The 25,807-nt window shown below is 44.8% G+C and overlaps 1 protein-coding gene across 1 annotated transcript in view; it reads right to left on the bottom strand.

The window, feature by feature from the left end:
* The window catches only part of GPC6 (glypican 6), a 1,121,514-nt gene that overhangs the window by 5,795 nt on the left and 1,089,912 nt on the right, over positions 1–25,807 (bottom strand). Inside the window, exons 7-8 of the mRNA XM_047755763.1 lie at positions 18,478–18,614; positions 2,683–2,858 (exon numbers count right to left, since the gene is read on the bottom strand). Of these exons, the coding sequence (XP_047611719.1) occupies positions 2,683–2,858; positions 18,478–18,614 (313 nt within the window). The remainder of the gene's footprint in view (positions 1–2,682; positions 2,859–18,477; positions 18,615–25,807) is intronic.

Genomic DNA, 25,807 nt, shown 5'->3' with positions numbered 1-25,807 from the left:
TGGTTCCTACGGCAAAAATGATCCAGATATTAACCTGCTGTCTTTTATTTAAGTAAATGAGGAGAAGCCAGTTAGTTTCACTAGGATCTGTGTCCTCACCTGTGAAAATGAGAATAATCGTTATCTCTTGGCAGAATTGTTATGGGTTATCAGACGATGTTGCTGGGAGGGCTCAGGAAACGGTAAACCTGGTAATGGCATTTGCTATTTCCTTCACGTGCTCAGTGAGTCCATTCAGTGGCCCTAAACACTTCCCTACTGGCCTGAAATAGTGCTGAGCGCCGTTAAGACTGGGGCCGTCTTGGCTGCTTGAGGCCACTTAAGCTGAGCCAAGGTAATGTAGGGACTTTTCCAATGGCCCTTGGAGAAGCAAGGCTCAACTCACCTCAGCTCTTTCTTGTTTCAAATGGGACATCTAAACACCACAGGAGATCACTTGAATACACTGTACCAGGTTCTTAACATTTTCTCTAATTTATCTTTAGTGGTCTTTACAAGGGGGAAAATGCCCATTAATTAAATTCAGAGATATCACAATGGCTAAGGGAATTATTCTAAACACGGGTATTATGAACAAGAAGTGATATAACCTTTACAAAGATATTATGATGAGGATTTAGAATATTAAACATGTGGTAAGCAAATAATGGCAGGAGATTCTAGCTGAGGAAAAGAAGGACCCTGCTGCTTTCGGAAGAGGAATCACAAATGCAGGTATCTAAGGGGCAATTTTTACAAAATGTCAAAAGCAATAAGGGCGATGATGGCTATAAGATGTGATAGTAGTTGATATGACAGACACTCTCTTCCAGGAGAAGGCCAAGTCCAGTGCTGGGGTTAGAGCAAAGTGATGCTCTTGAGTGTGGCTGATTTTCATTTTCTTTTCAGGGAAAATCCAGCAAGATCTCTCCTCGAGGACATGCCATGAGCTTTGCAGACCAACAGGTGTGCAACCTCTTTAGGCCAGAGAGGAGAGCGGACCAAGGCCAACATCAACTCATTCCCATGTACTTTGAATTATTTATTCCTATGGTCATTCTCTAGATAATAAAGCATTTTATTAGATGGAGAAGACAGAACAGGTACATTAAGCGGAGGGATGCGAAGGCATGAATGGAGGAGAAGCAGCAAAGGCTAAAACCTTGTGTAGTTTTCTCTTCTGAAGAGGGAAGGGGAGGTTTAGTAAAGAGGAAGAGAAATAATGGGAGGACTGAGGAATTTCACAGCAAGCCCATCAGGTTGGCACTTATCCTGCACTTAGAAGGATAAGTTGGGGTTATTTAAAATGGAATTAAGCACTAAAAATTTTCTGCAGGGGCCAGCTTGGTAGGATGATGGTTGAGACTCAGATGACTCCATATCTTCCGTCTGTAACTTGTTTTTTTCTGTCTCATTAATCCAAGCACGCAAGCATCATCTTTTGCTTCAGTGACCAAATTACAGAATCACTGGCAATTCCGCATCTTATGTTCAAGAATTCTTTTCCTAAGAACTTTCTCTATAAGGATATACATTGGGAAAAAAAACCCCAAACAAACAAACAAACAAAAAAAAACATGGCCTTTATAGTTACACATCTAGAAAACCACTTAGCCAAATGCCAAATAAACTCAGTTTCATTCAGTGTGCATTTAACAGTCATTCACATCTGTTCTATAACTTTGGGATCTTTAATAAAAGAGTCATGTGTAATACTGCATCAGCGTTTTGCTATTTCTTTTGGTATTTCAGATACAAATGATGGGTCATGTATGTGCGTGACGGGAGAGAATGAACACAATTGATTTGATGGCACACTATATTATCTTAGCTCCTTTACACACGGGATCAAATGAACCTCTCAACAATCCTTACTCAGGAATGCCTCCTATGCTATAGAAGAGGAACTTGAGACTCCAGAAAGAATTTGTTCATAAGTGATAAAACTGGAATTCCGGCCAGCCTGGTCTGAGTGAGCAAGAGAAAATTCTTCTTTTGATGGTTAGGAGGAGACTGGGGGCAGAGACATAATGCCGATGGGGAAAGGAGAAAGGAAAAGCATTCCTTTGCTGCCTCATCATTAATAGATCAACCAGCAGATGAAACTCAGGTTTAGCTTTCGTATAGCTGAATGTCCGCCACTGAAACTATTCCTTAAGGAGTCCCCACTGTGGGTTGAGTGGTGTATGTTGCAGCTGCAGCTCAGATTTGATCCCTGGCCTGGGAACTTCCATATGCCGTAGGTACAGCCAAAAAAGAAAAAAGAAAAAGAACAAAGAAACTATTCCTTAAGAGCAATTATGGAGTTCCTGCTGTGGCGCAGTGTGTTAAGAATCTGACTGCGGCAGCTTGGGTCGCTGCAGAGGCGTGGGTTCGATCCCTGGCCCAGCACAGTGGGTTAAAGGAACCATACAGCTGAAGCTGCACCATAGGTTGCAGCTGGGGGCTTGGCTTCAGTCTTTGGCCTGGGAACTTCCATATGCTGTGGGTGTAGCCATTAAAAAAAAAAAAAAAAGAGCAATTATGATTTTAGCAGTATCCTACGTTTTATGGATCAGAGCTCTCTGCACCAGTGGCTGCAAAAGCTTTGCAGATGGGGTGAGAATGACAAAGTACGCATTGCTCTGGAAGAAGGATGATGGCATCATCTTCCATAACTGTTTTGCTTCTGGAGGTTACGGGTGCTGCTGAGGGCTTTCTTACTTGTGTCCTGGAAGTTGACGTCATTGCCGTTGTAGGCATTCTTCAGCTTGTTGGTCATCACGCGGAGAGCCATGATCTGCTGCCTGATGAACGTGTCGGGCCGCGTGATGTCCACGTCCACCTCGGGGTTGTTGATCTGGTTGGTCAGCCCGTCATTCATGATCTCAGGCAAGTATCTGCAGGGCGGGGGAGGGAGAAGACGGATGAGGGTGAGACGGGAGGGACCTCGAAACCAGATTCTGTTCTGAACAGTGAGCCGAAACATTGGCAAAAACTGGGCTCGGTTCCTGGAAAAAAGGCCAAACAGTGAAAACAAGGCATATACTTTCCCAGAGAAAGATGTGGCTAAAATGGCATCTGAGTAGTTTCTAAATGGCACCGAATTCTTAGGTGGCCTTGCCTACCAATGACTGCTCGGCTGGAGGACTTACAGAAATGATTACTTAGAATTAACTACACTTTTTCCCTCCTGCCCAAGCATTAGATACTTATATCAGGGACACGACAGCTTCCTCAGTGATTCTGCAAATTTTGCTTGTGAGACAGGGAGCTTGTAAATTGCATATCCTCTTAGAGCGTTCTCTCGTATGAGGATGCCCTTTCTCAACTGAGGAGGTCCTACCTCAGGTTTTAATTAAACTTCTGGGTACCAAAAAACCCATCTTTGGAAAGTTGGAGGAGCAATCAGTGATCATTGGAATATTTAAACGTTCATTAAGGGTTTTTATTTAGTAATAGAATCTTGGGGTCTAACTCATTATTGAGTAAAAGAGAAGAGCCAGATCGAAAGGTTCTTTAATTCTCTGCTTGCACTGAAATGTCAAATGTATGGAACTATTTCTCTCACTTGTGCTATAGTGTCAAATATTTAGTCTTTCCAACGTCAACTGCCTGAGCTGCCCACGTGTATCCATACCAGTGGAGACTAGAGATCTTAGCCAAGTACTTGGAGCGGCTCTGACTCCTTCCTCTCATGACCTGTGGGTTTTCAGGGCCCCTACTCTTCGCGCCAGGCTCTCCCACTTGCAGCTTCTGCCATTTCCTCTGCCCTCCCTGGAGCGCAGAAGGCTACCGCAGCCTCAGAGGGACTCCCTGATTCCCTTGTCCCTGTCTTTCTATTCTAATGCATCCTGCATGAGCTGTCTGGCCAACTTTCATGAAATTTTGCCTCCATCACGTCATTCTTCTTTTTAAAAACTTGACGATGGTATCTGATGTCTATGGGGTGCTGACTAAATGCCAGGCACCGGGCTAAGCATTCAAAGTTCCGTCTCCCAGCAAGTCTAGGAGGTGGGTAATATTTCACCCCTGTTTTGTATAATAGAAAACTGAGGCTGAGTGAGCATAAGGAACTGTGCACAGCCACAGAGCTAATGGATCTAACTTCAGAACCCATGGGCTCAAACACTGCACCATGCTGCCTGGTCGATCCTAAACCACAAGTCACACGTTACGGCTCAGTAATCAGAGCTCATCCATCTCGCCTTTGCTTTCTTAGCCTGCAACACTTCCTTCAAGATACCCTCCTGGCTTTATGGAATCTTCTCCCTGCATCCATCTTATCTTTTGCCACTTAAGTCCCAAATATCTTTCAAGATCAGCTCAAGCCTCACTTCCTCTTTTAAGATGTTTTCCAGCTTCTAGGGATCAGCTCACCCTCTCAAGTTTGCAGGGCACTTCGTGCACCGCACAAAAGTCATCTTCCGAGGGAGGGAGTTGGGACTGAAATCCAGCCTGAGTGCAGCTGCAGGGGACCCTTCACCAAAAGGGGTGCCACTTTCTTTCTTTTTGTGGGAATGTTTTCATTTTAGAAAATTTCGGTACACAACCAAGTAGAGATAATAGTATAGGGAACCCTTCCATACCCATCTGGGTGCCTTTTTCTCATTCCTACAAAGGCACTCTATTTCTCTGCATCCCGGTAAGAAACGGATGGCACACTCAAAGGAGCAATAAAGACGAGACTATTTACAAAAGTGTGAAGAGGGTTAAAGGAAACCAGCCAGGATGGCGAAGAACCCTGGGGCCGGACAGCAGGAGGGGCCAGAGGAACTGAAGCTGCTACCAGAAAGCACAAGAACCAAAACCCCAGGACGGGGCCAGATGACACTGCAACTGCCAAACCAAGGCGCTTTGGGGAGGGAGCCCAGGGAATGACCCCCTGACCTCTCCAGTCCTGCCTGCTGACCTCCAGCTGTTGCTTCCCATTGGCTGAACCCAACTGGATGCCTGCGGGAAAGGATACCCAGGGAAGCCTGCTGTAGAGGTCCCCTTCAGGGCACAGACCAGGGCGGAGGGGTGCAGTGGATCTCCAGGGGAGTCAGAAGCCTCTCCTAGTGTTGCTTGAAAGCTGAAACCCTTCCCTTCCTCTAGTTGGTCCTTTATTTACATATTCTCCAACAATATACTGCTGCTTACAATTCTCCCCCTTCCTGCAGGTTATTTTCCAAATTTCCGAAACCAAAGCCTCTATCCATCAGCCTCCGAAAGAAGAAATAGAAAAGCACAGAGAAACGTTTATATTTAGGCCATTTTTCAGGTATTGAAATCTCATGCATGATGTATTTGTGTACGAACGGGTTTACCCATTTTAAATCAGAGGTCCCCGAATAGGCTCCATGCTTTCATCTGTATCTTGAACAAAATCGACTTTATGATGTTCACCACATAATGAATAATAAAACACACAGCGTGCACTGCAAATTCTTTCCCCTAAAACTTCACAGAATTCATTACCTTAAAAAATGCCCTAATTGAAATTTAAAAAGTCATGGAACTGTATTTCTTAATTTTTGCAGGAACCGTAAGGTTTGTGTTGCCTTTTAATGTATCTGGTGTACCAATAATATTTTGTTAGGTTCTGAGATTGTCTTCCTGATATAAAGTGCTAAAATATGATATTGGATTAACTGTTACTGACATTCAATTATATTAGGTCTTGCATGGAATTAACAACAGCGAGGGCAGCCTCGGCTGGCACAGGAGGCAAGAGGGGCTGAAAGGTGCCCATCGGCTCTGGCATAGCCCCTCGACCTTCTGGACAGTTATCCCTGCAGCTGTACCTATGCTGAGTCAGAGGAAGGCTTTGTTTCTCTCAGCTGCTGTGCGCACTGCACTCGCCAAGACTCGTTTATCAGAAGCTGTGACAGCTTATGTGGGGTTGCAGCCCTTGGGAGTCTGAGCTCGCAGGAACTATACAGACTGCCAAAGAAACCAGCTCTAACCGAGCCTGCCCATGCTCAGCTCCTTACAGCAAAAGCAAGTAACAATACACCCCCGTCCTCAAGAACCTTCACTCCTTTCAGTGTATTCAAAGGGTAACTTGAGAGACAATGGGGAAACTTACATCGGAAAACACAGTTGAACAGGAAAAGGGCTGTTTTGTCACTCCAGGGGTACATCCAGAGGGTGCGGATGCCCAGAGTGCAGCCTGAGGGAGCAGTGGAGGCCCAGTTGGGCACCAGGCCATTTATTTGTTGCCTCTCCTGTTTGATCTCTTTCCATGCTGCTCATCTTCTGCAAGACTGGACGCATCTTTGAGCCCATCATATGCTTCCCCTTATTAGATTTTGCACCAGCTGTCTGGCATGACAGCATTCTCTTTTTGCATGTCACAGCTCCGGGAGGCACAGCAAGAGTCTTGCTGCAGACAGTCCAGGTTCCAAAGCTGGATGCCCATTTGCTGGGAGCAGGGAGAACCCAGAAATGAGGATAAGTTAGAGGGGTGTCTCCGTTCACCAATACCTCATCTGTGGCATGGAACGTGAACGGCTTCCCTGACCCATGTTGGTCACCTTCTGTTTTATAAAAGCAGCTGTAGGGACTAAATCTATAGCAGTTTTGCAGAATTATTTTCTTCCTCTCTCTCTCTCTCTCTAGCTGCTTGGGCCAGGATCAGATCCAAGCGAAAATCTCAACCTAAACTGCAGCTGCAGCAATGCCAGATCCTTAACCCACTGTGCCGGGCTGGGGATTGAACCTGCATCCCAGGGCTCCCAAGATGTTGCCGATCCCATTGCACCACTGAAGGAACACCTTGCAGATTTTTTTTTTTTTTTTTTGCACATCTGCTATGGTCTGTGTGTTTGTATTCTCCCCAAAGCGACATGCTGAAAAATCTGATACCCAAGGTGATGGTATGAGAAGGTGAGGCCTCTGGCAGGTGATTAGATCGTGAGGGCTCTGTGCTCATTAGTGGGGGGTCAGAGCTCTCGTTAGAGGCCACACAGGGCGTCCTAGCCCCTTCTGTCATGTGAGGATACAAGAGAAGCCTTCACCCCAGAAGGGGTCCTGGTGGAGGAAGTTCCTTTGGCGCTTGCTATACATGACAATGCCCTGAGACACTGCTGACTCAGGGCCCTACCGTTCCTAGGCTGGGGCCTGCTGAAGCATGGAGAAACTGGAACTCTTGTGCACGGCTAGAGGGAAAGTAAAATGGTGTATCGGGATGGAAAACGGTATGGCAGTTCTTCAAAAAAATAAAAATAGGGTTTCTATTGTCCACTCTGACAATATCCATGAGGATGCAGGTTCCCTGGCCTCCCCCAGTGGGTTAAGGATCTGGCTTTGCCACAAACCGTGGCATAGGTTGCAGATGTGGCTTGGATCTGGTATTGCTGTGGTTGTGGTGTCGGCCAGCAGCTGCCGCTTCACTTCAACCCCTAGCCTGGGAAACTGCATATGCTGCAGGTGTAGCCATAAAAAGAAGAGGAAAAAAAAGTAAAAACGGAATTACCAGATGATCCAGCAATTCCACTTCTGGGTGCGCAGCCAAAAGAATTGAAAGAAAGGACTTGAACAGATCCTCCTGCGTTGACAGCAGCTTATTTACAATGGCCGGAAGCAACCCACGTGTCCACTGACAGATACATGAATAAATAAGATGTGGTCTATACGTATAATAATTCAGCCTTCCAAAGGAAGGAAATTCGCAAGCATGCCAACCTAGATGAACCTTAAAGACATTGTGCTCAGTGAAATAAGCCAATCACAGAGGGACAAATGTATCATTTCACTTGCATAAAGCACCTGACATGGTCAGATTCATAGAGACAGGAAGCAGAAAGGTGGTTGCCCGGGGCTGGGGGGATGGAGGCGTGCGGAGTCAGTGTGTAATGGGTGCAGGGTTTTAGTTTAAGGAGATGAAAATGTCTGCGGATGGATGGTGGTGATGGTTGCACAATCATGTGACTGGACTTAATGGCACTGAATCGGACACTTAAAAATAGTTAAAATGGTAAATTTTATGTTATGTACGATTTACCACAGTTTAAAAAAAATCGAAGATTTCCGTATGATTTTTTCCTGAAGTTCTTGATATAGATGACTTTTTTCCCTCTCCATTTTTCCTGACTGACAAGGGGAATTACTCAAAACATACTGTGACTTTAGGTTTTAAGTGGATTTATAAATCCTTAAAGATTGTTGAGCTGCAGTTGCCTGTGGCATTAGATACTTCAATGAGATGTGACAAGGTGACATGGTCAAAGGCACAGAGACTGATCCGGGGCACCTGAGATCTCTCTGGGACCCAGCAAGTGTCATCGTGGGCAAGTCACTTAACTACTCTATACATATACATAAATGACTATATACATATCCCTTATATAATTATATATAATTCCTATATAATTATATATAATCTTATATATAATCCCTTATATAATTATATATCATCCCTTATATAATTATATGTAATAATATAATTATACATAATATATCTCATATAATTACATATACTCCCTTATGCAATTATTTTTTTAAACAATTTTATAGCCATACCTATGGCATATGGAAGTTACTGGGCTGGGCCAGGAATTGAACCCATGCCTCCGCAGCCACCTGAGCCACTGCAGTCAGGTTCTTAACCCGCTGTGCCACAGTGGGAACTCCTATATAATTATTTTTATATTTATAGGATAATACTTACCTTATTTGCTTCATAAGCTACCATATTAAGTGACGCTCTATGAAAATGCTTGATGAATATAATATGCTATGTGACTGTGATGCATTCCTATGAAAATTGGGTTGCTCACATGGCTCCCTCGAACGCCAAACCTGTTTCTTAGCAGGGGCTGGTGGCAGCAGCCTTCCCAGTTTTAAAGCCTGAATTCATGGACAGGAGAATGATTTGCCGTGGCTTTCCTCCAGCTGGAGAATGTGTGGCATGAAATGGTTTGGAACTCTTAGAGGACATGCAGCTCATTGGTGGCGCCAATGATCAGAAGCTAAATTCTCGGACTTGGCCTCTTAACTCGTTGGCAGGAGCTGCCAATGCCATCCTTTCTTGGTAGAACTGGAGTCAGCAAACTCCAGGGTGCCTGGGAAAGGAGAGCCACGAGCCCGTTCTCAGGGCTGCTGAGCTGTCGACAGCAACATGCATTGTTCCTCTTATGAGTGGCCACATTTTTCATCACTTGCAGGTGGGGTCCCTTTCTCCTGGGACAGTGAGCCTCCGTGGGGTCCTCTGTCCTCAGGATCCCAGAGAAGGGATGTGGCCTTTCAGCAATGCCAGCTGGGATAGTTGCCAGTTCTCTTCCTAGACAGACGTCCCCCTTTGCCCAGGTGTTTGCCAGGCTGGGCGTGCATCAGACATTTCCAAGTTGTTTCAAACACAGCTGGAGGGCTTTGGGACATACCCTGCAATCAGACTGAGACAATATTGTCCGGCCAGACCTGCCAAGTCACTGTCTCTGATTGATTTCTCATCACCACGCGCCGTTTCGTTCCTCTTCTGGCTGCGCTAATCTACCCACTCCAGTTTCTTGGCTTAGGCAAGCCACTCAGCGGCTGCTGAGTATGACTGACCAATTTTCTAGATTTTTCCATGTTTCCTATTTCTTACAATTTACTGTATTTACCTCCTGGCCTCAGGAAGGATTTCCTTGGGGGACCACAGTTATTTCTGCGAGGATCAGCGCCTTCAAAGACAGCAGGGGCTCCCAGCCAAAGCTATGTTTCCAATAGATCCAATTAATCCCTGCCCCTCAGCTGGCATCTTGATTGCCTCCTTCTGGAAAGCATCTTAAAGACAGGACACAGTGGTGGCAAAACACTAGCTTCCAAGGAGCGGAGGCAGAAAGCTGTTTTATCCGTGTTATGAGAGAGAAGGAGGAATCTGGTTGTAAGGGACTCAGGAACCCTGAAGACCCTGCCATCGCGTGCCCTGCATCCTGAGAGCCACGTGCTCCTGGGACTTGCCTCAGGCCAGCTCTCCCTGTGTTCCTTCTGCCCCATTGCACCGTCTCCCACATTCCCCTCACCTACTGAATGCCTGGGAGCTTAGAAAAAGGATCCCCATGAAGAGAACACAATCCTCAAGGAAGACACAGATCACTCACCGTGGCCACATTCTCAAAAGTGAGACTCTGCCTCAACCAGAGCAGAAATGGAAGAGCCTATGCAAACATCCTGAGGGCTTTATTTTTTTCCTCTGCTGCTGCCTGACGGCACTCGAACCTCTGTGTGCCAGCCATAGAAAGTTTTATTTCCTTGCTTTCCTGTCTGCCCTCCAATCCTTTTCTAGCTCCGGTGTGGTCTGCTCATTCTGGCCACCAGCTGCCCAGAACGCCCTTGTCAGGGGTGACAGATGACTCTCCTGTCCTCCTCGTGGCTCTGGGTTCATCCTGGAAGCTTTAGGAGGCTTATAGCTGTAACCTGCACTGTGACTCTGGTTTTTTTCCCCTTTGACTTTCTAGATGATTATTGATTTTCCTCCCTTACTTCCTAGCTCCCTTTCACTTTCTGTTCGCCCGAGTTAAGTCAGGGTATTGCTGTGTCCTCTTTCATTTCTCTCTAAGAAGTTGCTTGGGTAAGTGAGAAATAGGCGGAAGTTCCGCTTGCCAATTTACTTTCCCACTGGTCACTGAAGATGCACGCTGGGCTACTTTTCTTGAGTGGCAGACGCTGGTCTGAATTCTTTATTAGCTGTTCTGATAAAGTAGACTGTGCCTCTGGGTCTACCTGCTCTCGACAGAATGTCTACATTCCACCAAGACCCATGCATGGAAGCCCTGACCCTCCATGTGATAGGTTTGGGAGGTGGGGTCTTGGGGAGGTAACTAGGTATAGAAGAGGTGGTAAAGGTGAAGCCTCTGTAATGGGATTCTTCTAAGAAGAGACCAGAGCCCCCATCTCTCTGCCATGTGAGGGCATGCTAAGAAGAGGGTTCTCATTAGAACCCAAGCCCCTGGCACCCTGACTTTGAACGTCAAGCCCCTGGGCTACGAGAAATAAATTTCCTTTGGCCAAGAAACACATGAAAAGATGTTCAGCGTCACTCATTCTTAGAGAGATGCAAATCAAAACCACTCTGAGGTACCACCTTACACCAGCCAGAATGGCCATCATCCAAAAGTCTACAAACAATAAGTGCTGCAGAGGGTGTGGAGAAAAAGGAACCCTCGCACACTGTTGGTGGGATTGTAAATTGGTGCAACCACTGTGGAAAGCAGTATGGAGATTTCTGAGAAAACTAAACATAGAACTCCCATTTGATCCAGCAATCCCACTCCTGGGCATCTATCCAGAGAAAACCACGACTCGCAAAGACACATGTACTCCGATGTTCACTGCAGCACTATTTACAATAGCCAAAACATGGAAACAACCTAAATGTCCATTGACAGAGGAGTGGATCCAGAAGATGTGGTACATATACACAATGGAATATTACTCCGCCATGAAAAAGAATGAAATACCAGCATTTTTTGCAACATGGATGGACCTAGAAACTATCCTGCTAAGTGAAGTCAGCCATACAATGAGACACCAACATCCAATGCTTTCACTGATATGTGGAATCTGGAAAAAGGGCAGACGGAACTTCTCTGCAGAACAGATGCTGACTCACAGACATTGAAAAACTTATGGTCTCCGGAGGAGACAGTTTGGGGGTGGGGGGGTGTGCTTGGGCTGTGGGATGGAAATCCTGTGAAATCAGATTGTTATGATCATTATACAACTACCGATGTGATAAATTCATTTGAGCAATTAAAGAAAAATGAAAGAAAGAGAAATAAATTTCTGTTTTAGTGTCCCAGTCTTAAGCATTTGGTTATAGCAACCTGAGCTAATATAATAACTGAATCCAGTACTGACTAGGGATTCAAAGTATCCATCCTTGGTCCTCAAGGGCATCTCAGTTGAGAACCAAGTTTGTGCTGATAGTATACTGTATCCTGAAGGCTGCTGCTGCATTTCTGACTTAAAATTCCCTCCCTCTTTTTACAGTCCCGCCTGCAGCATATAGAGGTTCAAGGGCTAGGGGTCAAACTGGAGCTGCAGCTGCTGGACTATACCACAGCCACAGCAGCACTGGATCCTTAAGCCTCCATAGGCATCCTCATGGAGACTATGCTAGGTCTTTAACCTATTAAGCCACAACAAGAACTCCTAAAATTCCCTCTTAATGCACTTTTTTTTTTTTTTTCAGGGCCCCATGTATGGCATATGGACGTTCCCAGGCTAGGGGTCAAATGGGAGCTGCAGCTGCCGGCCTACACCACTGCCACAGCAATCCAGGATCCAAGCCACGTCTGCGGGCTACACGACAGCTCACAACAAAGCGGGATCCTTAATCCACCGAGTGGGGCCAGGGGTTGAACCTGTATCCTCATGGATAGTAGTCGGGTTCATTTCCACTGAGCCACAATGGAAATTCCTTGATGCGCTTCTGAAGCTTAGGCAATTTGTTGCTGAGATGACTTCAACCTGGCCTGGGCTCTGGCTGTCTCCAATGGATGATGGTACAATGAACCACGTGACCTCCACAACCCTGTTGCTGTTGTTGTTTCTAATATAAGAAATACCTGGAGTTCCCGTCATGGCACAGTGGTTAACGAATCTGACCAGGAACCATGAGGTTGCGGGTTCGGTCCCTGCCCTTGCTGAGTGGGTTAAGGATCCGGCGTTGCTGTGGCTCTGGTGTAGGCCGGTGGCTACGGCTCTGATTCGACCCCTAGTCTGGGAACCTCCATATGCCGCGAAAGCGGCCCAAGAAATGGCAAAAAGACAAAAAAAAAAAAAAAGAAAGAAATACCCCATTAAAGGAAACATCAAGGGCATCTTTGAAAACAGAAAGAAAACAGCAAATTGTAACATCCTCCCTGAGGCGTGTGTTCGAACTGAAAAAGGGAATATCTTACATATTTATAGGAACTTAAAGTAGGGCTGCCAGATAAAATACAGGACTGTCAGTGAAATTTGAATTTCAGATAAACAATAAATCTTTTCTTTTTTTTTTAAAGTGTAAGTGCATTCCTCTTGGTGTCTGCTGTTTTTATGTGTTAAAATCCGGCAGCTCTGCCTTAGAGCCTTGCTGCTCAAAGCATGGTCCCTGGACTGGCAACATCTGCAGCTCCTGGATGCTTGTTAGACATGCAGACTCCCAGTCCCATCCCAGACTTACTGAATCAGAATCTGCATTTTTCACAAGATCCTCCAGATTTCTGCCTGCACATTAATGTTTGAGAACTGCTTTCGAGTTTACAACCTATTCTCAAAGATCTTATTGCATTGGTATTTACTTATTTACTTTTTAGAGCCACACCTGCGTTATATGGAAGTTCCCAGGCTAGGGGTCAAATGCCACAGCCACAGCAACATCAGATCAGAGCCACATCTGCGACCTACGCTGCAGCTGGCGGCAGTGCTGGATCCTTAACCCATCAAGCGAGGCCAGGGATTGAACCTGCATCCTCATGGATATTAGCCACAACAAGAACTCCTGTATTGGTCTTTATTTTTTATTTTTATTTTTTTTGTCTTTTTGCTATTTCTTTGGACCACTCCCGTGGCATATGGAGGTTCCCAGGCTAGGGGTTGAATCGGAGCTGTAGCCACTGGCCTATGCCAGAGCCACAGCAATGCAGGATCAGAGCCGCGTCTGCAACCTACACCACAGCTCACGGCAACACTGGATCCTTAACCCACTGAGCAAGGGCAGGGACCGAACCCGCAACCTCCTGGTTCCTAGTCGGATTTGTTAACCACTGCGCCACGACGGGAACTCCTGTATTGGTCTTTAAATTGTCCCAATAAGTTGGCAAAGGAAGGGGAAGCAGGGAAGAGCCTCTCTTGACCACTTGGTATTGTCAGAACGGATATTTAAATGCTAACAGGGTCGTTGGTGCATCCACGATTTCCTCCTGCAAAGAGCAAAACCTCTTCCTTCAACCCCATCTCTTGTTTCCAACTTACTCAGCTACTGAAGCAGACTGAGATGTGACAGAGATGGGTAAAGGTGGCAGCAGGGCACGAGGATGGGCTCATATTCTAGGGGAGCCACTGCTCCCATACCCTCGACCATCATCTCAACACAGCTGCTTTCACTCTGTGGTTGCCATAGCAGCCACATCTGTGTGTATCCTGTTCTATTTCAAGTCATCCTTAATTTCAACAGGTGCTCTTCATTTAGGAACAGCTCTTTGGGAAAATAATATATACTAGAGTAAAGGGATATATCCACAGTAGGAGTCCTTCTGATTTCAGGAATGTTAACATGGGAAAGAGGCATGCTTCTGAACCAAGGGAGAATGGTAGAGCAGTATGGGGTAGCACTCAGAAAACAATCAGGAAAAAATGAGTGATGGCAGACAAGCCTGATCAGATACTTAGATGGGATACAAGGGCTGCAGGAGTGGATGTGAACTAAAGAATGTGGTCGAAGGAGTTAGATGGAGAAAATACAAAGAGAGGAAGAAATGTCCCGAGTTAATCAGCCGCCTCATCCCACAGGCTTGAGTTTAAACTCTCCAGATGGTGATAAGATCTATCAGTGCTAATCAGCATCACTTGATAGATTTTTTTTTTTTTTTAAAGAATAGAAGTTCTGGTTCTTTATTTCACACAGAGGACAAGAATAACTTTCTCTCTTTCTCTCCCTTTCCTTCCTCCCTTCCTTTCTTTCTTGCCTTCTTTCTTTCTTTCCTTCCTTCCTTCCTTCTTTTTTCTCTCTGCCTTTTCTTTCTTTCCTTCCTTCTTTCTCTCTTTTTTCTCTCTACCTTCTTTCGTTCTCTTTCGTTCTTTTTCTTTCCTTCTTTCCTTCTTTCCTTCTTTCTTTCTCTCTTTCTTTCCTTCCTTCCTTCTTTCTTTCCTTCCTTCTTTCCTTCCTTCCTTCCTCTTTCTTTCTTTCTTTTGTTGTTGTTGTTGTTGTTGCTATTTCTCGGGCCGCTCCCGCGGCATATGGAGGTTCCCAGGCTAGGGGTCCAATCGGAGCTGTAGCCACTGGCCTACGCCAGAGCCGCAGCAACGTGGGATCCGAGCCGTGTCTGCAACCTCCACCACAGCTCACGGCAATGCCAGATCCTTAGGATCCTTAACCCACTGAACGAGGCCAGGGACCGAACCCGCAACCTCATGGTTCCTAGTCGGATTTGTTAACCACTGCGCCAAGACGGGAACTCCTCTTTCTTTTCTTTTCTTTCTTTCTTTCCTTTCTTTCTTTCTTTCTTTCTTTCTTTCTTTCTTTCTTCTTTCTTTCTTCTTTTCTTCTTCTTTTCTTTCCTTCTTACTTCCTTCTTCCCTTCCTTCTCTCTTTTTTTCTCTACCTTCTTTCTTTCTTTCTTTCCTTCTTTCTTTCTCTTTTTTCTATGTACTTTCTTTTCTTTTCTTTCTTTCTTTCTTCCTTCCTTCCTTCCTTCCTTCCTTCCTTCCTTACTTCCTTCCTCTCTCTTTCCTTCCTTCCCTCTTTCTCTTTTTTCTCTCTCCCCCCTTCCTTCCTTCCTTTCTTTGCTTGCTAGCATTCCTAAACATTTAAGAAGGCCTATCATCTGAAAATCCATACTTTAAAAATAGGGAAAAAATAGCTTGTCTGCATTACAAATTGATTTTTCAACTTCAAAAATAGTTCAGTGGAATTTTTTAAAATGAAAACTTCTCTTGTATGTTCCTAGAGCAATTAATATTTGGATAAGAAAACTCCAATTAAATTTAATTCCATGTGGAGTTCCCATCGTGGCGCAGCGGAAATGAATCCAACCAGGAACCATGAGGTTGAGGGTTAGATCCCTGGCCTCGCTCAATGGATTAAGGATCCGGCGTTGCCGTGAGCTGTGATGTGGGTCGCAGAAGCGGCTCGGATCTGGCATTGCTGTGTCTGTGGCGTAGGCCGGCAGCTACAGCCCTGATTAGATCCCTAGCCTGGGAACCTCCATATGCCATGGGTGCGGCCCTGAAAAGACAAAAGACCAAAAAAAATTAATTCAATGTATTTATTGGTTATCTGCTTACAATACTATTAAATATAAAGTTATAGTAGCAAGAGTCCATTCCAGTGGAAGAATTACAAAGAGAGGAACTAACCCCCCCACCCCATGAAACTGTAACTTCTCAAGGGCAATGTAATTTGTGTCACAAATATTTGACAACTTTCTCTTTTTAATAATACACAGGGTTCCATTCTGGAATATTCCTGCAAATGATTTCATTGCATTAATTTGATGATTTCTCTCATCTGTATAAAATCCTCCAATGACTTCCCATGGGCCTCAGCATAAAATTCAAATCTAGTCCCTGAGTACTGATCCAAATGTATCTCCACCTATGTGGTCCTTTCTTTTTTTTTTTTTTTTTGTCTTTTTGCCTTTTCTAGGGCCGCTCCTGCAGCATATGGAGTTCCCAGGCTAGGGGTCGAATCAGAGCTGTACCCACCGGTCTACACCAGAGACACAGCAACGTGGGATCTGAGCCGTGTCTTCGACCTACACCACAGCTCACAGCAACGCCAGATCCTTAACCCACTGAGCAAGGCCAGGGACTGAACCCGAAACCTCATGGTTCCTAGTCGGATTCGTTAACCACTGCACCACCACGGGAACTCCTATGTGGTCCTTTCTTAGCCTATTGTCCAATGGGAGGGTACCCGAGGATCCAAAATCCACTGTCCTGTCTCCAGCCACTGTGCCTTTTCACGAGTTGACAGACACCATTGCCATGACATAGCACTGAATTCCCAGGGCCTTGCCTGGTGCCTGGGCTGAGGGAGTGCTTGACAGTGTCGCCAATGGACTCAATGTAGGAATGCGGAGCCTCTCAATCTTTTCTAGAGCCAAGGATCTGCTTCATTTGTTCTCCTAACCTGGGGAGGGCAGTACGTAGCTGTCATTTGTTTTGGAGGCCAGGTAATGCAGTGAAAAGCATACTGCGCCAGGGTTTGAGAGATTTCAGTTTTCGCTCTTTCAGGTGGACAACCTGCGACTACTGGTTTATCCTGTCCAAGTTTCGACTGCATAGTGAGGAATGTGGCTGGAACATTCCAGGTTCCTCTCGCTCTCACTTCAATGGTCTTTATCTTTTCCATTTATTTTCCTGATGGAGTATAGCCCCACCCTAGCCCTCCCCCAAACCTTTCTTTAAATTTCCTTTGCTAAGAAATTGCATGTGCACTAATACCCAGTGCCCTGTGTAACTATCCATGGGAATGTAGTTCAAAACACAGCCTCTGTGTTGGCCAAAGCTAAAGGGTAAACACAGGTGGGCAACAGAGCAGCTCGGAACATCAGCCACTTTATTCATTAGGCCATCTGGTCATCCTTTACATTGTCTTTTTGTACAGTCACTAGGCAAAGACTCATTAGAGGCTGTTAATTCGTAGCTGAATTTACTGGCCCAAGGTCTCCTTCCTAAAGGCTGGACACTGATAAATTACTAAACATTTTTGAAGGGCATTTTGTCGATACCATGAACGTCTTTTTGTACCCTCACCATCTAAGGTTCAGGCATGGATATTTGTGGGTAACTTGAAATAACTACAGTTCTTTCTACAGCGGTCTTGTTTTCACCTTGCTAAGTTCTTGCTAGCATGGCACATAATATTACCAAGAGCTGCTAAGCACATGCACGTCAGTGGTGGAAGAAATGATACCAATGAGCACCCCGCTTGCACTGCTGCCTTCTGAACTTAATATCCACAGATCTTCGTGTTCCCTTTTCATTACATCTACTTCGTATGCTTGAAACTGCCCAGTAAGATGCCAGAGCAAACCCACCTCTTAGCTTCTCCACCTGCTGGTTGATCCCCAAAGATTCCTTGAGTCCAATTTGCCAGCGGATCTGCCCACCTGCATCCCCCAGGTGGAGCGCTAGAGCAGAGTCCTCCCTGCCCTCCAACTCCCAGACAGTTCCTGCTACTGCACCCTAGGAAAACTCAGGCCAAGCCCATTTCTGGGCTGAATCAAGAAGTTCAGAAATTCCGCACTGGTAGCACTGGGCAGCAGAGCAGCAAAATGAGAACACAGCCATCTCTCATTCGGAGATTCCAATGGGACTTTCCAAAGCACAGGATCCATAAGAAGGCTTCTCTGGGTGTCTATTAGTTTCTTTCCCCCTTACCCTTTCAATGAGATTTCCATATTTTTTTTTTCCTCCAAGGGTGGAAAAAAAATTACAGTTGAATTGTCACTTCCTGATTAACTTGTGATGGAAAAAACCAGTAAGCTGTGCAAATTTAACTGTGGATAAAAATAGCTCCGCTACCTTAAAGTCATTAAGTGAACATAAAAAGCTCTTTGTGATCTCAGGATATCCGTAACCCGGCATCTGTCACCGTCCCTCCGTCCTCATCCAGAGGCGAGACATTCAGAACAAGGATTCCATGCTTAATGGCACCTTGAGAGTAAGTGCTCCCAGGTGCCCATCAAACCCGTCACTCTGAACAGCTGCCTGTTAAGTGACGACTTGTCCCTCCACCCTCCGCTGCCTTTTGCATAAACAGGTCTGCAGAGTGGTGCCAGGAGAGCCTCCCCAGGCTGGGTGAGCAATGCCCCATCCATCAGAATGGCCAGTCGCCCTCACCTGGCTTTGCTGTGCCCGTTCCAACATTCCTCTTCGTTGGACGTGCCCGCCGTCACGCTCTCGTCCTTGCAGATGGTGTAGGGCAGTGCCGACCAGACCTTTTTAGAGAGCTTCAGTTTCTCTTTAATGTCTGTGACCTGACCAAGAAAGCAAGGAGAGAGAGTGAACATTTTCCACGGGCGTCATCCACTTCTACCCACTTCTACACAGTGCAGGTGAGGGGTAGAGAGTCTGAGCTGGACTTTAACAGAGATACCACATTGCAGGATTTATTGCCTGGGAAAGCCTCACTTCCTCCTTCCTCCATCTCCCTCTAGCTCCTGGCAGAGTTCTCAAGTAACTGGCTCTTGGTTTTCCATCTTTCCTCTTCTCCCCTCCTTTGAATTAAGGAGCATCTCAACAGGTGCTGGGTCCCTCTCCAGCTGGGAGAAATAGGTGTTCCCTATTGCAAATGCCCTAAATATAGTCTCTAGGATTCATGTGCTTGGATGTCAGATTAGTGACTCTAAAACACCACATGAAGAGATACAACACTTTCCCCACGTGGCTACTTGTTTCTTTTGAGGAATGAATCTTGTCGCTAATTCAGCAGGTGGTAACCTCTGCTCTTGACCAACTGACAGGCCCACCCAGCACACTCTTGGATGATCAGCAGCAGTCCAGACCCACTTAAAAATCTCTAGCAGCTGAAGCAAAGGAATCATTGCAAATACAGTTAAATGTAAAAGCCACAGCCTGATAGATGGATAGCCGGGAGGAGCAGAGTACCAGCATCTTTGTGTTTGCAAGCTCAGCACTAACTTCTCTCTCTCTCTCTCTTTTTTTTGTAGACAGGGTAGGGAGATTCAGTATCATTTTGGCTCCCTAATTAGAATCTAGGTTCATGCAGTTGCAACCCTGATTTCCTATTCTGTATTCTGTTCCCCTAACATTCATATGCTGAAGCCCTAATCCTTAGTATCTCAAAAATATGGCCTTATTTGGAGATACAGAGGTAAGGAAATTACCTTACAGAGGGTAACACAGAGGGTGGCCCTAATCTGATATGTCTGGTGTTCTTATAAAAAGGGGAAATTTGGACACAGAGCTATGCGTAGAGGTAAGACAATGGGAAGGGGCAGAAGAAGGAGACATGCATCTACAAGCCAGGGAGAAACCCTGGAAAAAATCCTTTCCTCACAGCAACAAGTCTTGCCTCAGAAGCAACTGATCCTGCCAGTACCTTGATTTTGGACTTCTAGCCTCCAGAACTATAAGACAATACATGTCTTGGTCTAAGCCACCCAGTCTGTGCTCGTTAACAACAGTCCTAGCAAACCGATACAGCATCCTACAAGGGAGGACCACTGATGCTTGTGATTGGTTGATTTTGGAAAGTTTCTGTTTACCGTGGATGGAGTATAGAAAAAATTCCAAAGATCTTTTGTCAGGCTTAACAGTAAATGCAAAGAAATAAAACATCTCTGACATTTCATGTTGTCCCTAAATATATTTCTCAGAAGTTCCAGAATCGTATAGTTTTTGGCCCTTGCTCATCAGTGGTTCTGATGATGACAAGAGACCTCAGTCCTGGGAAATGTCTGCTCATGATGAAGTACCAACGATGACCAGAATGCTGAATCCAAGAACCTGGTACATAGTAGTGTGATGTCATTTTTGTTTCAGAGCATAAAAGGAATCCGTGGGTAATGACGTGTCAAGGAGTACCTTACACTCAGCAAATGTTCAGGGTAGCTTGAAAACTGTACTCTCTGATTTCCTCCTTTTGTGCTGGCTTTGCTCCTCAGGCTGCCCCCTGGTTCTCCTTCCAGCCAATCTGACTGGCTAAGGGGGTTGCCATAATGCCTGTCCTTTTCTGCTCACCCCTCCCAGCACAGATGTGTGTGCATACTGTTACTGTTTTTTAAGTTTTTTATTTAAAAGATACGTGGCAACGTCTATCCCACCATAGATGGATGGACATTCTCTGTTTAACCGTTATTTAAAAACCGTCAGCCACCCCCCTCTCCCCCAAAACACCAACCGATAAATGTTGAGAGCATGAGAGAAGAATCACCATTCTGCAGCCATCTCATAGTATTAATTGACCTCAGTCAGCATCGTCAATAGATGGTGTTGTGGACTGAACTGGTCTCCACAAAAGATGCTGAAGTCCTACCCATCAGTACCTGTGAATGTGACCTTAGTTGGAAATAGAGTCTTTGCAGACGAGCAAGTTAAAAATGGGGTCATGAGGGTGGCCCTCTCCGCTATGATCTTGTCCTTATAAAAAGAGGAAATCTGGACACAGAGACAGACAGACAGACACACACACACAGAGAACAGCATGCCACGATGAAGGCAGAGACGAATCTACAAGCCAAGGAACACCAGAGCTAACCAGCAAGCCACCGGAAGCCAATGGGACAGTTTCTCCCTCACAGCCTCAGAGGGAAACAGCTCTGCTGACTCTTGGATCTCAGGTTCCAGCCTCCAGACTCTGAGAACGTAAGCTGCTGTTGTTGGAAGCCACCCACTTGGTGGTTGTGCAGTCCTAGCGATCTGGTAGAAGCGCAAAAAGTACTGGGTAAAAGTTTGATGGGGCACAAGACAGCGACACCATTCCAAAGCATCCCCCACAGATGCCTTACTATTATGAAAGGAAAACTGGTCATTTTACAGCAGAGACTTGGCAGCTCCCATCTTAACAAATTCCTATCGGGTACCTCCTGATGTGATGGGACAAGAAGCCTGCACCACCTACGTAGCTAAAATTCACACCTTGAATCCAATCACAAGGACACATCAGACAAATCCCAACTGAGGAACCTTCTGCAAAACGACTGGCCTGACTTCCTCAAAAATGTCAGCAATAAAACACAAAGAAAAGCCAAAGAGTTCTTCTAGATTAAGGAGAATAAGAGACATGGCGTCCGAACGCAGCGGATGGTTCTGGATTCGACACTAGATTGGAAAAATAATTGCTCCAAAGGACATTATTGACATAGTTGGCAGAAATCTATATTAGATAATTATATTGTCTCAGTGTTGAATTTCCCAAATACGAACTCATATTTTGGGGATACAGGAGACTGTCATGGTCTCAGATGCATACTGGAGTATTTACAATTAAAGAGTTATGATTTCCACAACTTATTCTGGAATAGTTCGGGAATAATAATAATAATAATAACAACAACAACAACAACAAATGCCTAGAGACGTATGGAGTAAGAGAGAGTGAGAAAATAAATGTGATAAATTTTAAATAATTGGTGAGTCTAGATGAAGGTAGGACATTTTTCAAAAAATGCAATTTTCAGTAAATTTGAATTTCTTTTTTTTTCTTTTTAGGGCCACACCTGTGGCATGTAGAGGTTCCCAGGCTAGGGGTTGAATCGGAGGCTACAGCTGCCAGCCTACGCCACAGCCACAGCAACATAGAATCCGAGCCGCACCTGCAACCTACACCACAGCTCATGGCAACACCGGATCCTTCACCCACTGAGCGATGCCAGGGATCGAACCTGCCACCTCATGGTTACTGGTCGAATTTGTTTTTTCCACTGTGCCACAACAGGAACTTCTGAAAACATCAAAAATAAGATTCCTCCCGTTTGATGTGTTCAGCCACTTCAGTGTCCCTAGCCTCTACCCTGGGACACCCCTCCTGGGCCACTGATCCATACTGTCCTCAAACACAAACCCTGGAGGGAAAAACAAGCACGACAGATTCATAGCTAGTTTGGAAAACGACCAGGAGCTTCAGGGATGGAAATATTGCAAGCTTTATTCTGTCTCCTAATAAATACACTGAGAATGAACATTCTCTTTTCTGCTTACTTCATACAGAAATCCCACCGTTAAGCTGTGGGAATCTGAACCAAATACATGTATTCTGAGACAGAGGGAAAGAATAAAATTGCATGACATCCCACTGGTATCTTCTCTCTTAATATTTGTCAGATTTGAGGGTGTACGTTCTGCTGCTCTTTTTCTTTAACTCACACTTAAGCACAGTGTCTTTCACTGTGCATTCTCTGGACCCGAGTTAGATTTGGACTGAACTTTCTGTGTCCCCCAGGGCCCTGTTCATGATTCTGAGTACTGATCACGCCGATCCCTTGTAATTGGCTTACTTTCCTGATTCTCTCTAAGGCCCCATGCTTCTTGGGGGCAGGGATAGGCTTCTAATTTAGTCTTTCTCCTCAGGGCTTAGAAGGAAGGGGTTGGGGGGTGGGGCAACCATCCCTTTTTGCCCAGGACACAGGGGAATCTAGGACACGGAATTTTCAGCATGAAAACCAGAAAGTCCTAGGCAAACCAAGATAAATTAGGCACACAGGTCTCAGCTCACAGTAGGTGCTCAAGAAATGTTGATTGAGAAAATGAGTTATTGTTCCAATCTATTACAAGGTCCTAGACCGAATCGCTAACACAAAGTAGACGCGGGGCCGGCCGGGTGGGGTGGTTGTCATACAATGTGGGCTCTGGTCTCCAAAGGTTAAGGAGGCACTGGGGATCCTCCCAGGAGTTGTGTCTGGCTTAGCGAGGAGGGTGGGTCCTCTCTGACCATTCACCATGGCACATTTTATAATCGGGTCATGCTCACGCTGGCCTTTCAGAAGCCAGGCATTTTCATAGTGCAATTGAAGGCAATAACTGCAAAGGAGCAGTAAGAGATGCCGATGCTGTTTTAACATTCTGCACCAAAACATCGTCCAATTCCCTTCCAGACTGGGCTGGTGAGGACGACAGCTGAAAAAAACGGCACTATTGGCCACTGGAGAGGAATATGCCTTTGATTCTCAAGAACTGCTCAATGACTGTGGTTTGCTGTTTAGTACCAAGAAAGTTTTTCAATTCTCACACCATTTAGAAATAGTTTTTTCATTTTCCTTGCTTTGTCTTTTTGAATAATAATGGCACTGCCTGTGCTATAGCTCCAGATCTGAGGCTTTCTGTTTTTTGGCTTTGTTTTTTTTTTTTTTTTTCTTTCCTGGAAACGTAAGTACACACAACAGTGTGCTAAGCTGTATGTGTGCAGTCACTCTTGGTAGTAATGTGTTAATGACAACAAGAGTGAGCCCTCATTCATTAATAATACAAACCTGATGGGGGCAAAGGCCTGGGATCAAATGTGGAATTCACAATTTCTTTTCCTTGCTTCCCGAATAAGCAATTCTAGGACAAATGAACTCTTTCCAATACTTGCTAATTATATTTACCATTTATCAAATGTTACATTAGGAATAATATACTATTAGGAATACCTGTGTACTAAATGTTTTTCATCCATGCTATTGCTAGATGGTGAAAGTTAAACAGCAATGTCTGTTAGGTCATAGGAATCTGATCCAAAGACATACTGTTGGGATCCAGAGGGAACATGTAAGCCCTCTTATAGGACTAATCTGGACTTGATTCTGATTTCTGACAATTTCAACTACAGGCTTCAGTAAAGGCAGACACTCTTAGTTTAAAGCCTGTCAAGGGTCTGAATACTTGCCTATAAAGGGACAGTGGTACGTTTTTCACACTCTCCTTACAGAATTTTAAAATTCCACAAAAGGAGATAGCTGACAAGGTGGAGGGATAGCTAAAAACAAAGGGATGAGCAAAAACAAAGAGCAGAGAGAAGGACGGTCCAAACACTGTTGTGGGATCCGTTCATTTAAGAGGTCACCTGGCCCCCAACATTTAACCCGAATCTCATCAAGCTTCTGACTTAACTTCTGTTTTACCGGAAATATTGGGGTTAGAGGTACAAATGAAATAATGCCATAAATAAATGATCAGACACATCCCATGTAATTATAAAAGAGGACGGGCCTTGACTCTTCAAAAGAGGAAGGAAAAAAAGAAAGGAAGATGGTTGTAAATGAAGAAAACCTCTGAAAGCATAACAACCAAATGCAAGGTACTGAATTCTTGGATGTGGGTACCAAGCCATAAGTGGGAGTTTTGAGATAATTGAGGAATTTTGAATATAGAATAAATAGTAGGTGATATTATTGAATTCTGATTAATATTCTTCAGTGTCGTCATGGTATGGTGGTTGCGTGGGAGACTGTCCTTGCTTTTAGAAGATTCTCAAGGTGAGATTCAGAGACAAAGTGTTCTGTGGTCTTTAACTTAAACATAGCGGAAAAAGACAGCCACGATTGAACAAAGAATAGATGGATGCTAATTTTGCTATTTTTCCAACCATTTCAATATTTTTTGAAAAAAGTTAAAAAGAAAGAAAAGTTGGGAGAAGACATGGCTTATTCTCAGGGCACATGGTGTCTAAGAGCCTTGCTGCATTCAGCCCAGGGCAGCAGTTGACCGACAACTGGGAGCAACTGGAGCTTTCATGGAGCTAAGGCACTTACCTTCCAGCTTCACAGCCCTGTCTGCTTGCAACTGGGAAATGGGGGTTTCGAGAGGTGGAAAAACTGGCCACGGATCTAGTAAATGGCAGAGATGAAATTGAAATTCAAATGTAGATGTCAGAATTGCCATGTTTACTCTCTAGGCTTAATAAGGTTGTTGCCTATAGTCATGGTCTCCAATGTGCATGTGTGCTGGGTTGGTGGAGGGGCATCAAAAACATCCTTGAGGGCGGGAAAGATAATTCAATGTGACCCAAGACAAACCCATGCTTACTTCTATTTCTTTCTTCCTTTTTTTTTTTTTGGCTGTGCCCCCAGCATGCAGAAGTTCCCAGAGCCAAGGATCGAATTCCAGTCACAGCAGTGTCAATGCCAGATCTTTAACCAAGAGGCCACCAGGGAACTCCAGTTTCTATTATTTAAATATAAAAATACAAGGGGAATCAAGCCTTCCTAAGATTTCATCCATCTATAGATTGATGCGCCTTCAAACAGTCCATAGAACAGTGGCCATTAAGAGTAAGACATTGGGAGAAGGTTTGAAACGGCACCTTCCTTTCCCATCATTAGCTTGCTCCTGAGGTAGTGAAGTCTATCACAGCTCATATGTGCTGGTTAAATGCATTTATGGATTAGATGATGTGTTTTAACTAACTCATTAAATGGGCCAGTGACTTAAAATGACTTTTGCAAAGAAACGCGGGTTTTCTTTCTTTTCAACTACTGCAAGCACACGTGAACAACAATAAAAGGGCAGGCATGATGTTTCCCTCACTCTTGATACATCTGCAAAATATTGATACAAAGTAAAAATAATAGAGTTCTATGTTTTATCTCCCTCTTCGGAAGTTTCTATCTTTTGCATAAATTTCAGAATATACTACTTCAGCAGGGCTTATATATAATTTACACATAAATAGTTATAAACATACTAGGTGTCTATGCATCTGATCTTTTGCTGGTAGAGATGTGAGAAT

Source organism: Phacochoerus africanus, chromosome 13, assembly GCF_016906955.1.
Source record: "Phacochoerus africanus isolate WHEZ1 chromosome 13, ROS_Pafr_v1, whole genome shotgun sequence".
Taxonomy (NCBI): Eukaryota; Metazoa; Chordata; class Mammalia; order Artiodactyla; family Suidae; genus Phacochoerus; species Phacochoerus africanus.
The sequence above is the reverse complement of the archived record's forward strand: the minus strand, read 5'-3'. Positions and strand labels throughout refer to the sequence as shown.